This window comes from Lepidochelys kempii, chromosome 8 (genome assembly GCF_965140265.1).
Source record: "Lepidochelys kempii isolate rLepKem1 chromosome 8, rLepKem1.hap2, whole genome shotgun sequence".
Classification (NCBI taxonomy): domain Eukaryota; kingdom Metazoa; phylum Chordata; order Testudines; family Cheloniidae; genus Lepidochelys; species Lepidochelys kempii.
Genome location: NC_133263.1, coordinates 34699676 through 34713083, shown reverse-complemented (window position 1 = coordinate 34713083; position 13408 = coordinate 34699676). Strand labels below are relative to the sequence as shown.

The 13408-nt window shown below is 42.5% G+C and overlaps 1 protein-coding gene across 2 annotated transcripts in view; it reads left to right on the top strand.

Moving 5' to 3' along the window:
- SIL1 (SIL1 nucleotide exchange factor) overlaps positions 1–13185 on the top strand; it is a 230001-nt gene extending 216816 nt beyond the window's left edge. For both annotated transcript variants that reach the window (XM_073356007.1, XM_073356006.1), the window contains 2 exons: positions 3803–3967; positions 12094–13185. In XM_073356007.1, coding sequence (XP_073212108.1) covers positions 3803–3967; positions 12094–12459 — 531 coding nt within the window. In that variant the 3' untranslated portion in view covers positions 12460–13185. The remainder of the gene's footprint in view (positions 1–3802; positions 3968–12093) is intronic.
- Positions 13186–13408: the final 223 nt, after the last annotated feature.

Below are 13408 nucleotides of genomic sequence, written 5' to 3'. Positions count from 1 at the left end.
GAAAAGATTCCCTCCTTGTCAAAGCTGGGCAGGCAGGCTTGTGTAAAGCTGCACTTGCTAGAAATGGTTACAGCATCTTCCTGAAAACGACACTGAGCATCCTGCTGGCCTAGCCCAGCGTGCGTGATGCAGGGCGTGTGATTACCTCACAGGGATGGTGGGGAGGTATCTAGGGAAAGGTTTGAAAACCATTGCCCTGAAGTGCAGTCTGCTTCATTTCAAAAGCAAAACTTTTTCTTTTTTCAAAGACCTCTGGCAGCATTCAGAGATGGGGTGACCTCACCAGAGGCAGAGAAAGCACCCCAATATTTTCTTTAATTTAAAATAATTTACTGACTGAGCTGTAACAAAGGACTCCAGAGAGACCTTTCAGCATGGCATGGAGTTTAATTGAGTGACCCTTCTTCTTGTGTTATGATAGGGTAAGGTTTTCACTGTCCTTGTCATAATTTGGATGCTTCTGTCTAGTCTTCTGAACCCATCCCCTTTCCAGACAAAATACTCCTAGTTGTGACAGTCTCTCTTCAAATCTAGGACCCCACCATCCAGTATGACAATCTTTAAGGCCTTTTTCTGAACAAAGGGGATGGCTCTGGTTTCAGCATCAGCTGCAATGCATGTAACATTCATGCGTGACAGGGAGAGATTTTTACTCCCATCAGAATGAAAACATGGTGAGTGCAGGAGAGTTATATTTCCCATCCAGCCATGCTTGGGTGGAGGAGGAGGCAACATGCCAGCACACTGTTACTATGGACTGGTGGTGAAGAGGAGACAGAAGCATCCACTAAACTACTGCAGGCAACTAAGAGATTATAAAATAGAAATATATTGGACTGGGAAAAAATAGCTGTCTGTTCTGATTTGCCCACAGTGGGTGCAGGAAACGTGTCCCACCATTGTGCACTAAGGAGTCAATTCCCATTGTTGGCAGGCTCTGAGATGGATGATCTCCGTAATAGTTCTTGTTTCAGCAGCAGCCTTTCCTGAGGGGCAGAATGGCAGTCTGGGTGCCTTTCTTAACACTTAACATATCGCCTCAAGTAACCATTTTTGTGAATATCAGAGAGGTGTAAAAATCAGTAATTTAGCCACAGATTGCCTCCTTCCTCAGCCTTAACCTCAGGTCTGTAACAGCTCTGAAAGGGAGAGAGCACCTAAACGTCTCCATCCCTAGCCAAAGTAATGCTTTATATTAGGATGAGTTATCTGTGCTGCGGTAGTGCCCAAAGAGCCCAAGAAGAATTGGGTTTGTACTCGCACAGAATCAGAGTTCATAATCCAGTTTAAGACAAGATGCACTCAGTGAGAGCAGTGAACAGGGAGGTAAGAGTGACTGGTGTACATCAGTGAGTTCTGAAGGATTAGAGAAACACTCAGATGTTCAATATTTATCCAAGCTATCTGAGCTTTGATGGGGCTGGATGCTTGTCTGCCAAAGTGACATCCACCAGAATCCTGGTACTACTTCTGCTGGTTGGGCTGGAGATTTGAGCATAGGCTTTGTCAGGGTATTTGGGCACAGAATCCAGACTGCAAAACCCCAGAAGGAGACAATCATTGGCTTGGGTTCAGTTCAAGTGATGGACATAGGTCCAGTTTAACAGACCTACTGCCTGAAATACAAGTTAACAAAGCTCAGTGAGAGCAGAACCCATCTTGATCTGCAACCTGCCTCTCTCATGTTACTCTGTTTCAGTGCTTCAGTATTGTGGTGATTAAGGCTATATAAATACCATAGACTGAATTAATATCAGCAGCTAAATCAAATCAAAGTAAAAATCTTATTGGCCCTACACCTATCCCAAACCTTGTATCTAATACAAGAAAGATTCAGAACAATGTCTTAGCCATTAGCTTCCACAGTCATTTGGACTGGTCACCTGCTCCTTCCTGCATATTCAGGCTTATCCCCACTATAGCAGGAGGAATGCAAGGTGCATTGGCTACAACAAGCTTTAAGCACAGAGTATTTCCCTATCTCAGCTCTGATATTTAGAAAGAGCCTCTTGTGCAACTCCACACTCTAGCGCTGCATTTGTTTATCACGCTCCTTGGGGAACTGTAGCAACAGCAGACTGCTTGCATCAGATACAGACAGATGTAACCCTTGTGTAAGCAGCAGCCTCAGTCAATTGTCCTGGGAGATAAAGAATATAAATCCTTTGTGCTTCTAGACCCTTTCACCCAGGGATCTCAGGCTCTTCCTGAACATCAGTTAGGCCTCACAGTACACCTGTAGGGTAGGCCAGTGATGATCTCCTCATTTCACAGAGAGGGAACCTGGGACACAGAAAGGTAAAATGATGTGCCATGTGTCACACAGTGAATCAGTAGCAAAACCAGGAACACAACCCAGAAATCCTGACTCCCAGTACTGCAATTGAACCACTAGACAAAACTGTTTGGAACCTGCCTTAATAGGGAGGCAGTGCCATGAACTGTACACTGTATCTGACACTATTTAAAGTAATTGCTCCAAAGTAACTTCTCTTGGAAGATTCTGTACAGCTGAGATAATAAAGTTAAGCTTTTCATTCATGACATTCCCACAAAAAGTGGGAGTGTGCTAATAAAATTTGTGGATGATGCAAAGTTGGGGGAGGTATTGCCAATATGGAGGAGGACCGGAATACCATACAAAAAGATCTGGATGATCTTGAAAACTAGAAATGGGATGAAATTTAATAGTGAAAAGTGCAAAGTCATGCACTTAGGAACTAACAACAAGAATTTTTGCTATAAGCTGGGGATGTATCAGTTGGGAGTGAGAGAGGAGGAGAAATCCCTGGTTGTATTGATTAATCACAGGAAGACTATGAGCCGCCAATTTAATGTGGCTGTGAAAAAGGCTAATGCAGTCCTAGGATGCATCGGGGAGGTATTTTCAGTGGAGACAGGGAAGTGTTGTTGCCATTATACAAGGCACTGGTGAGACCTCATCTGGAATACTATGTGCACTTCTGGTCTCCCATCTTTAAGATGAATTCAGACTGGAACAGGTTCAGAGAATGGTCCCTTCTGGCCTTAAGGTCTAAGAGTATATACAATTGATGTGGGCAGTCTCAGTCTGTGAGAGCTGCATTGATGTGTTGACAGCATCTAACCTGGAGAAAAGTCAAAGGGCTTGATCCTGAGGGGTGTTGAGCACCTGCAGTACCCCCTGAAGTCAGAAGAGGTTACAGGATGAAGCAGGGGGTATGTCTACACTAGCTTTAACTGAGAGAGCTCGAGCAGTGAAACTGCAGCAGCACAGTCTTCATCAGGAGTAATTAGCCAGGGTTATGGGCAGGCTTGTACAGCCCCACCCGAAGCACATGGTGCTGCAGCTTCACTGCTCTGGTACCTGAGCTAGCGAGATTAAAGCTAGTGTGGGTATGTCTGCACAAGCTGCAGTCCCACCTCTGACCGCAATGTGGACGTACCCATGGTCTTCAAGTTCCTGGAAAAGAAGATAGCTGGGGGATCAGACACCACACTCAGGTTTCATGCAGAGATACCACCTCGCTGGTGATGAGAGATTTAAATTAATGAGGGCAAGTGTTTGCAGAACAGCAAGTCATGAGTGAACACAGTTGTGTTTTTCTCCCCTGATCAGAAGTCATTAAGTGAGATTGTTAATAGGCTTTTAAATCACACCCATATTATGTAGCATTAATCAGCTGCCTTTTGTGGCAATCCGTAAAGGAAAATGAAGCCAGAATGCTAGGGCTCTTCAGAATACAGATCACTGAGCAAGAGTTCATTCAGAAATGGCAGCTGTCGCTGGACTAGGAGACTGATTAACTGTTGTGCTTGCCAGGCTCTCTTTGCTTTGTCTTCAATGCTGAGACACTTCCCCTATGCCCAGCTGCAATTCCTCAAGCTTGGTGGCCTTCAAGTACTTAGAAATCTCTTCAAAGAAAAAGGCATGGAGAGTCTCTACATACGTGTTGTGACGCTGCTCTACGACCTGATTTTGGAAAAGGTAAGAGCGCTGTGGGGCAGTTTGCTGGAGTCCATGTTCACTGGATGGCAGTGAAGATGTGAGCTATATACACTCTTGGGAGTGAGGAAATGCATGTGAATCGGGAACAGTTATAGCAATGCAAGACAGTACTTAATTAAAGGGCAGTTAATCTTCATTAAAGGGCAGTTGTATCAAGGCCAAACAAGCATCGTACCAAGGAACTCCCCAGGCAAAGACAACCTGTGCCTGCTGATAGTGGGGTGGGGTTGGGGTGTGGAGATTTGGGTTCAGCGGCTTCAGCAGTGTTACTGAGCATGATCAGTACAAGCCAAGCAGTAAATCTGGAAGGGCATGTGACCCTGCATGTCCCTCGCCCTCCCTCCGCCCTGCATCGCCTCTATCTCCAGGGGATGGGGGGCCCGCTCTGCTCCAATACGCCTCCCTGCAGCACTACAAGAGAAGCCCCTGTGGAGCTGGGTTCCATATTGCATAGGCAGTTTGTACTCCCTGGGTTGATCTCTAAGGTGGTTAGTCTCTAAGGTGCCACAAGTACTCCTTTTCTTTTTGCGAATACAGACTAACACGGCTGTTACTCTGAAACCTGGTTTGATCTTGTGTCTGAAGCTTGAAAATATTGTACAGCCATTTAAGCATCTTTTTAACAATAAAATCAATGTTTGTTTTGTTGGTGGTGGGTTTTTTACCCTGAAGTGTTAAAATCAAGAACGTGTGCTAGGGTGCAGGAGAGCCAGGAAATGAAACTGATCGTTCTGGTTTCATTGTCCAAAGTGAATGAAATGCAAAGAGAGTTACCAGGGTATCGCTGTGCAAACTAGCTAGATTTTTGTAATTCTTTTAGTTTTTTTGGGGGGAACTGTACATTTGTAAATCTTAAGTTGTAACTAAGCAAACATCTAAACCTATTTTACTTAACACCACCTTTGATTATTACTGTAAATGTCAGTTTAAAACCCTGTTTTACTAGCCAGTGTTTGATTTGTTGTTTATATTCTGCATTTCTATTACATTGGAGAATGAAAATCAATTAGGTCAAGTTTCACTTCTGTTTATAGTCAGTTTCACCTGCAGATTTTTATTGCTGTAGTCTTTGGGTTTCAGACCTTGAAGAAAAATAAATTATATGTTTTAAAATTTGTTTTCAATTGACTTTTTATAAGAGATGGAAATATTTTTGCTACTCTGAAGTTTTATAAAATATAAATATTGGGTCCAATATAAGTTAACCCTGTCCCTTCAATGGCACAAATAAGGAATTTGTATCTATGACTTGTCTTAGCATTGTCCCTTTAATAACATTCTGTGTTTTAATACTGTACTTTTAGCAACTCCATCTGTTCACAGATTCAGTCTATCTTGAGATAATCTGCACACCCAACAAATTCTAAGTTTTATACAAAAACAATGACATTTATAGCTCTTTTGAGTGTGAAAACTACTTTCTAGGATGTACATCACAGGCTGCTCTCTTGTTGCATCTGCAGACAAAATGGGAAAAAACAGCACCTGGTAAGGTGCTGGATCAATCTGAATAAGTGGTGATGTCACAACATGCTGTAAAGTGCTAGCTTCCGGGTGATTGACTGAAAAGAATAGGCTGCTATTTTTAAATTTTTTTTAAATGAAGCAAAACTAACTCCAGCCCATGCCGGTGGCAGCTCAGTGAAATGAAGCAGAAGAGAAGATGGTTCTGAACTGCTTTTCCTGCTTCATTGTCTCTGTTTAACCCTGAATGGATGGACAATCTGTGTGCATTGAAAATAAAGTTTTCCAGGTGGTGGAAATGGCTTTCCTGCAGGATTGTGGGAAGGGAAATCTCACCTGAGTTTTTCTTCTTTTTCTCCTCACATATGGTAAATCAAAGTATAAATACAATGCTGTGAAACATGCCAGGAACAACCACCCATGGGATCAACAAAAGTCAGCTAGGTAGCAGAGGGCCCTTAATTAAAGGTCAGATAAAATGTTACAGGAAACCTTGAGGAGACTCAAGTGGTCCCGCCAGACAGGGGGTTGCTTATTAGCAAGGCTCATCCTTTGGGCCAGTTTCACTGTATCTCTGCTGATTTCCAGCCTTTTTCTTCTGCACATTTGGATTTGTTCTTATCAGATCTGTAAAAGCCCTAATCTTCTCTTAATGATGATATGGTAGCAAGCAGACTTGCGCTTTTCAGATCTAATTAATGAAGCGCATACATAGTAATTATCACAGGAGGCCACCAGCCAAGCCAGTGGAATAGCTCTTAAAGGGAAACAGACCCCATATTGCTCTTCTTTGGGAAATGGTGGCATGATCAGCTCCTTCTGGCACACAGACTGAGAGATACATCTAGGGTCACATTCCAGCCCGTGACACATGCATGGGATTCCTATATATGTCAACGACTGCTTCTCACATTCACCTACCAGCTCTGCTAGGGCCAAATCTTTAACATCAGTGTTTAGTATTGAAGCCAGCTGTAAAAGGATGCACAGGTTCTTCAGTGTGACACCTGCCCTGTGAGTATCTTTACTCAGAGTATGCTAAGCCAGCTCAGTCCCCGCTGCAAAGCCCTAAATGTACCAGTCATAACTGTGACTGTGGGGTGGGAATCCACGTCTCAGCTCACTCATGGCAAGGCTGTCGAATGTCCATATAAGTGCACTGAACAGAATGGATGCACCTTTTATTTAGGGCTGGCATAAGGTGAGCATTCGGTTGGGCCATGGCACAATCAAGATCCTAGCTCATACCCTCGCTTCCTGGGCCAGCAGGAGCTGGGACCACTGTGGAAGCCACGTGCCTGGTCTCTGGATGTGGGGAACAGAGCACTGGGGCTTGGCCCAAGCATCCCCTTCTGGCTGTTGTCAGAGCAGCACCAATGAGCTAAGTTCAGCTAGAGAGAGAGAATTGTGATGATGTAGAGCTTGAGCATGGTGCCGCTGGCGAACCACAGTGTGAAAGATGTGGGGGGAGGATCCTGGATAGACCCCCCCCCACCTCCTAGAAAAGGCAATGGAAAGCAAAAATGAGGCCTGAAATGCCAGCAGGCTAAAAAGTCAACTCTCTGCCATTTGCTGCAGACAGCAGCACCGAGGCCACGGGCGCAGTGAAGCCTTCAGGCAATGGCTTCAAATAAGAACAGTTTAAGGAATTGACTTGACAGGGACTTTTTCTGCCCTTTTCTCCTTTATTAAATGGGGGGGAGGGGGGTCTCATGTGGAACAGCACAAAGGCTCTACCAGTGTCCAGTGCACCTCGCTGTCCTCCTCTGGATTCTCGGAGCTCTACCGTATATTGTATGTAGGAGGATTTACCATGCAGTTCAATAGAGCTGTGCTGGCTTCCCTTTGGTATCTCACCGGATTCACCTGAGGCTTTGCTTGCTCGGTTCTGGTATAAAGTTGCCCCATAAAGGATATTTTATAAAATTGAGCTTATGCCCTTTGTTTCCCATCTCCCTCTCCCCACTCAAAACAAAACTTGTTTTCTCTCTGCTTTTTTTTAATCATAGAAATATCAAGAATGGCAACACTGTCTTCCCTAGCTTTGCTGGAGGCGCTTCCAGTGGGAATTGGGAGCACTCTTAAATTAAGGATGGGGATGTTGAGTGTTTAACAAAGAGGATTTGTATCCAAAGTGTTTAGTATGTGCCGGAGTTATATAGGTGATCATGAAAAAAATAAATAAATAAATGTGTTTTAAACAGTCTCACCTCACTCCCTTCTCCTTTCAATCAGATTTTCAGTGTCTTGCAATATCATAATTCTACTCATTCTCCAATCAACTAGAGCTTTCCAGAGTATATAAGACCTGAATTTCTAATGCAAAAAAACTAAGCAAAACAAATCTAACAAGGAAGAAGAGAAGAGCGGTTAGTCCTATAGGAAAAGGGGGAGAGTTAATGGAGATTACACCAAATATGAGCCCCAGGAGGATACAGGATGGGTTAAAAAGGATTACAAGGGAGAATGGGAATGGAAAAAACTTGCAGCCAGAGGGAACAGGGGATAGACTGGAGAATAGCACCGTCACTAGGAAAAGGCAGGTCTTTGTGATTGGGGACTCTTTACTGAGAAGAATAGATAGGCCTGTAACCAGAGCTGATCCAGAAAATAGGAGGGTGTGCTGTCTTCCAGGTGCTAAGATACGGGATGTAGACCTGAGGTTAAAAAGGATTCTAAAGGGAGCGGGAAAGAATCCCCTAATTATCCTTCATGTGGGAACAAATGATACGGCTAGATTCTCGCTGGAAAGTATTAAGGGAGACTATGCTAGGCTGGGGAGGACGCTTAAGGAAATTGAGGCTCAGGTGATCTTTAGTGGGATTCTGCCTGTTCCTAGAGAAGGGCAACAAAGGTGTGACAAGATTATGACTATCAATAGATGGCTTAGGCAGTGGTGCTATAAGGAGGGCTTTGGGATGTATGGCCATTGGGAGGCATTCATGGATAGAGGACAGTTCTCTCGGGATGGACTTCATCTGAGTAGGGAAGGAAATAGACTTCTAGGATGGAGGCTGGCACAACTGATTAAGAGAGCTTTAAACTAGGAATTTGGGGGAGATGGTTGGGAGATGTCCAGGTAATCTCCACGCCAGAATTTAGCATAGAGTGGAAAGAAAATGAAGTAAGAGTGGATACAGCTGTAGGTAGGAGGAAGGGCAGTGTAGATACAAGTCTAATAGCTTATACTGGTAGTAAAATAACCGTGCCTAATAGGGTACAGAATGTGAGTGAGGCCAAACAGCAAAAATTAAGATGTTTGTACACTAATGCAAGGAGCCTAGGTAACAAAATGGAGGAACTAGAGTTACTGGTGCAGGAAGTGAAACCAGATATTATAGGTATAACAGAGACCTGGTGGAATAGTCGTCATGACTGGGCTACAGGTATTGAAGGGTATGTGCTGTTTAGGAAAGACCGAAATAAAGGTAAAGGTGGTGGAGTAGCACTGTATATCAATGATGAGATAGAATGTAAAGAAATAAGAAGCGATGAAATGGATATGACTGAGTCTGTCTGGGCAATAATTAAATTGGGGAAGAAAACTATTAGAGCCTCCCCTGGGATAGTGCTTGGGGTGTGCTATAGACCGCCGGGATCTAATTTGGATATGGATAGAGCCCTTTTTAATGTTTTTAATAAAGTAAATACTAATGGAAACTGTGTGATCATGGGAGACTTTAACTTCCCAGATATAGACTGGAGGACGAGTGCTAGTAATAATAATAGGGCTCAGATTTTCCTAGATGCGATAGCTGATGGATTCCTTCAACAAGTAGTTGCTGAACCGACTAGAGGGGATGCCATTTTAGATTTGGTCTTGGTGAGTAATGAGGATCTCATAGAGGAAATGGTTGTAGGGGATAATCTTGGCTCAAGTGATCATGAGCTAATTCAGTTCAAATTGAATGGAAGGATTAACAAAAATAAATCTGCAACTAGGGTTTTTGATTTCAAAAGGGCTGACTTTCAAAAATTAAGGAAATTAGTTAGGGAAATGGATTGGACTGAAGAATTTATGGGTTTAAAGGTAGAGGAGGCCTGGGATTATTTTAAATTAAAGCTGCAGAAGCTATCGGAAGCCTGCATCCCAAGAAAGGGGAAAAAATTCATAGGCAGGAGTTGTAGACCAAGCTGGATGAGCAAGCATCTTAGAGAGGTAATTAAGAAAAAGCAGAAATCATATAGGGAGTGGAAGAAGGGAGGGATCAGTAAGGAAAGCTACCTTATTGAGGTCAGAATATGTAGGGATAAAGTGAGACAGGCTAAAAGTCAAGTAGAGTTGGACCTTGCAAAGGGAATTAAAACCAATAGTAAAAGGTTCTATAGTCATATAAATAGGAAGAAAACAAAGAAAGAAGAAGTGGGACCGCTAAAAACTGAGGATGGAGTGGAGGTCAAGGATAATCTAGGCATGGCCCAATATCTAAACAAATACTTTGCCTCAGTCTTTAATAAGACTAAAGAGGATCTTAGGGATAATGGTAGCATGATAAATGGGAATGAGGATATGGAGGTAGACATCACCATATCTGAGGTAGAAGCGAAACTCAAACAGCTTAATGGGACTAAATCGGGGGGCCCAGATAATCTTCATCCAAGAATATTAAAAGAATTGGCACAAGAAATTGCAAGCCCATTAGCAAGAATTTTTAATGAATCTGTAAACTCAGGGGTTGTACCGTATGATTGGAGAATTGCTAACATAGTTCCCATTTTTAAGAAAGGGAAAAAAAGTGATCCAAGTAATTATAGGCCTGTTAGTTTGACATCTGTAGTATGCAAGGTCTTGGAAAAAATTTTGAAGGAGAAGGTAGTTAAGGACATTGAAGTCAATGGTAAATGGGACAAAATACAACATGGTTTTACAAAAGGTAGATCGTGCCAAACCAACCTGATCTCCTTCTTTGAGAGAGTAACAGATTTTTTAGATAAAGGAAACGCAGTGGATCTAATTTACTTAGATTTTAGTAAGGTGTTTGATACTGTGCCACATGGGGAATTATTAGTTAAATTGGATAAGATGGGCATCAATAGGAAAATTGAAAGGTGGATAGGGAATTGGTTAAAGGGGAGACTACAACGGGTCCTACTGAAAGGTGAACTGTCAAGTTGGAGGGAGGTTACCAGTGGAGTTCCTCAAGGATCAGTTTTGGGACCAATCTTATTTAATCTTTTTATTACTGACCTGGGCACAAAAAGTGGGAGTGTGCTAATAAAGTTTGCAGATGATACAAAGCTGGGAGGTATTGCTAATTTAGAGAAGGACAGGGATACCCTACAGGAGGATCTGGATGACCTTGTAAACTGGAGTAATAGGAATAGGATGAAATTTAATAGTGAGAAGTGTAAGGTCATGCATTTAGGGATTAATAACAAGAATTTTAGTTATAAGCTAGGGATGCATCAACTAGAAGTAACGGAGGAGGAAAAGGACCTTGGAGTATTGGTTGATCATAGGATGACTATGAGCTGCCAATGTGATATGGCTGTGAAAAAAGCTAATGTCGTCTTGGGATGCATCAGGAGAGGTATTTCCAGTAGGGATAAGGAGGTTTTAGTACCGTTATATAAGGCACTGGTGAGACCTCACCTGGAATACTGTGTGCAGTTCTGGTCTCCCATGTTTAAGAAGGATGAATTCAAACTGGAACAGGTACAGAGAAGGGCTACTAGGATGATCCGAGGAATGGAAAACTTGTCTTATGAAAGGAGACTCAGGGAGCTTGGCTTGTTTAGCCTAACTAAAAGAAGGTTGAGGGGAGATATGATTACTCTCTATAAATATATCAGAGGGATAAATACCAGAGAGGGAGAGGAATTATTTAAACTCAGTACCAATGTGGACACAAGAACAAATGGATATAAACTGGCCATTAGGAAATTTAGATTAGAAATTAGACGAAGGTTTCTAACCATCAGAGGAGTGAAGTTTTGGAATAGCCTTCCGAGGGAAGTAGTGGGGGCAAAAGATCTATCTTGCTTTAAGATTAAACTCGATAAGTTTATGGAGGAGATGGTATGATGGGATAACATGGTTTTGGTAATTAAATATTCATGGTAAATAGGCCCAATAGACTGTGATGGGTTTTTAGATGGGGTAAGATCCAAGTTACCCGGGAAAGAATTTTCTGTAGTATCTGGCTGATGAATCTTGCCCATATGCTCAGGGTTTAGCTGATCGCCATATTTGGGGTCGGGAAGGAATTTTCCTCCAGGGCAGATTGGAAGGCCCTGGAGGTTTTTCGCCTTCCTCTGTAGCATGGGGCACGGGTCACTTGCTGGAGGATTCTCTGCTCCTTGAGGTCTTCAAACTACAATTTGAGGACTTCAATAGCACAGATATAGGTGTGAGGTCTTTTTTAGGAGTGGTGGGTGAAATTCTGTGGCCTGCATTGTGCAGGAGGTCAGACTAGATGATCATAATGGTCCCTTCTGACCTAAATATCTATGAATCTATGAATAACTTCATGCACCATATAAAGAAATAAAATAGGGTACAGTGCTGTCAAAAGCCAGGAGTTGTGGGATGTCTGGATTCACCCATGGGCACTGATATACTGTATAACCTGCTGGAAACAGTAGTAAGGGTAGGTGGTGTTCTTGGATACAGATAATCAATTTAACATGGTTTCTTGCAGATGCTGCTTGAGGATTCAGAGAACAAGGAAGACCAAATGGAAGAGAAAGTTCAGCAGTACAAACAAGTGAACCTGGTGCCAGCTGTGGTGGAACAGGGCTGGTGTGTGATTATTTCCAATCTCCTGGCATTGCCGGAGCATGACACTCGAGAAAAAGTTCTAAAAACAGTGCACATTCTGATGGCCGCCTGCAGGGACGGATACCAAGGGGACTATGCCCTCAGCACCACACTGAACGTGCTCCGCACCGAGTACGAAGAACTGGCAGCAGAAGAACAAAGGGAAGGGGACAACGATGGCTATTTTAAGGAACTCCTTAGCTCTATAAATACCATTATTCAGGAGTTAAGATCAGGATATCTGTAATCTGACTGAGCTTTAAAAAAAAAAAATTCATGACAACCTGGTGAATTTTGACGGATGTGCATAAACAAACTATTGAGCAAACTGCTGGTCTAAGCAAAATCCCTCCACAAGGCAAGTGAGCCAACAGCTCCATTATTAAAGAAAGATACAAACATTTTGGGGAGTGTTTTCATTTCACATTTTGGTCCATGCTAATATACCAGATAATGGGATATATGTGTTTAAGGAATATTGCATCTTGTCCTCAACCTCTAATACGTTTAATGTAAGTGACAGAATGTTTAAATCTGTTTAGTAAAATGCAGATTCTTCAGGTTCGAAAGAACGGATGCATTTTTGATCACGTACTTGCTAATTCAGGTAACTATACATCTGTGCTTTGTAAAGGAAAAAGACTTTCCCACGCAACTGTGATCGGTCTTTGTTCTTTTTTTAATGGTGACCCTTTCTTTTGCTGCTTTACAATTTATACAGAAGGATCGAAAGCTGCTGTTAGGTTTTTATTTTTAAGTGTGCTTTCTGCTTGTGTCTTCCCTCAGAAACACCACCACTATCAACGCTTGTCTTCCCTGGAGGTCTGCATAGAGGACTCATAGATTCAGATTAGGAGCCTTCTCAGACCTTTGTTGAAAGATGTTGAATATTCAACAAAAAAGAGCCTTTCTTCCAGCTATTTGTTAGGGTTTTGAGTTAAATAGATGTTAACAAACCCCAAATAAAAACTCAGGCATTCTAAACAAAAAATAAATCATTAGAAATCATTTCTCCTGTCAATTAATCAGGTTTCTCTTGCTTGGTAACTGTGATGTCATAAACATATTTGTCCTCCAGTTTTTGATAGAGCCTCCTTAGAAAAGAAGGCTGGCTAAGACTTGAATTTCCAATGAGGGGGGAGGGGTCGAAAGGGAGCTATTGGCAGAGAAATCTTTCAGGCCTTCTTTATACATCC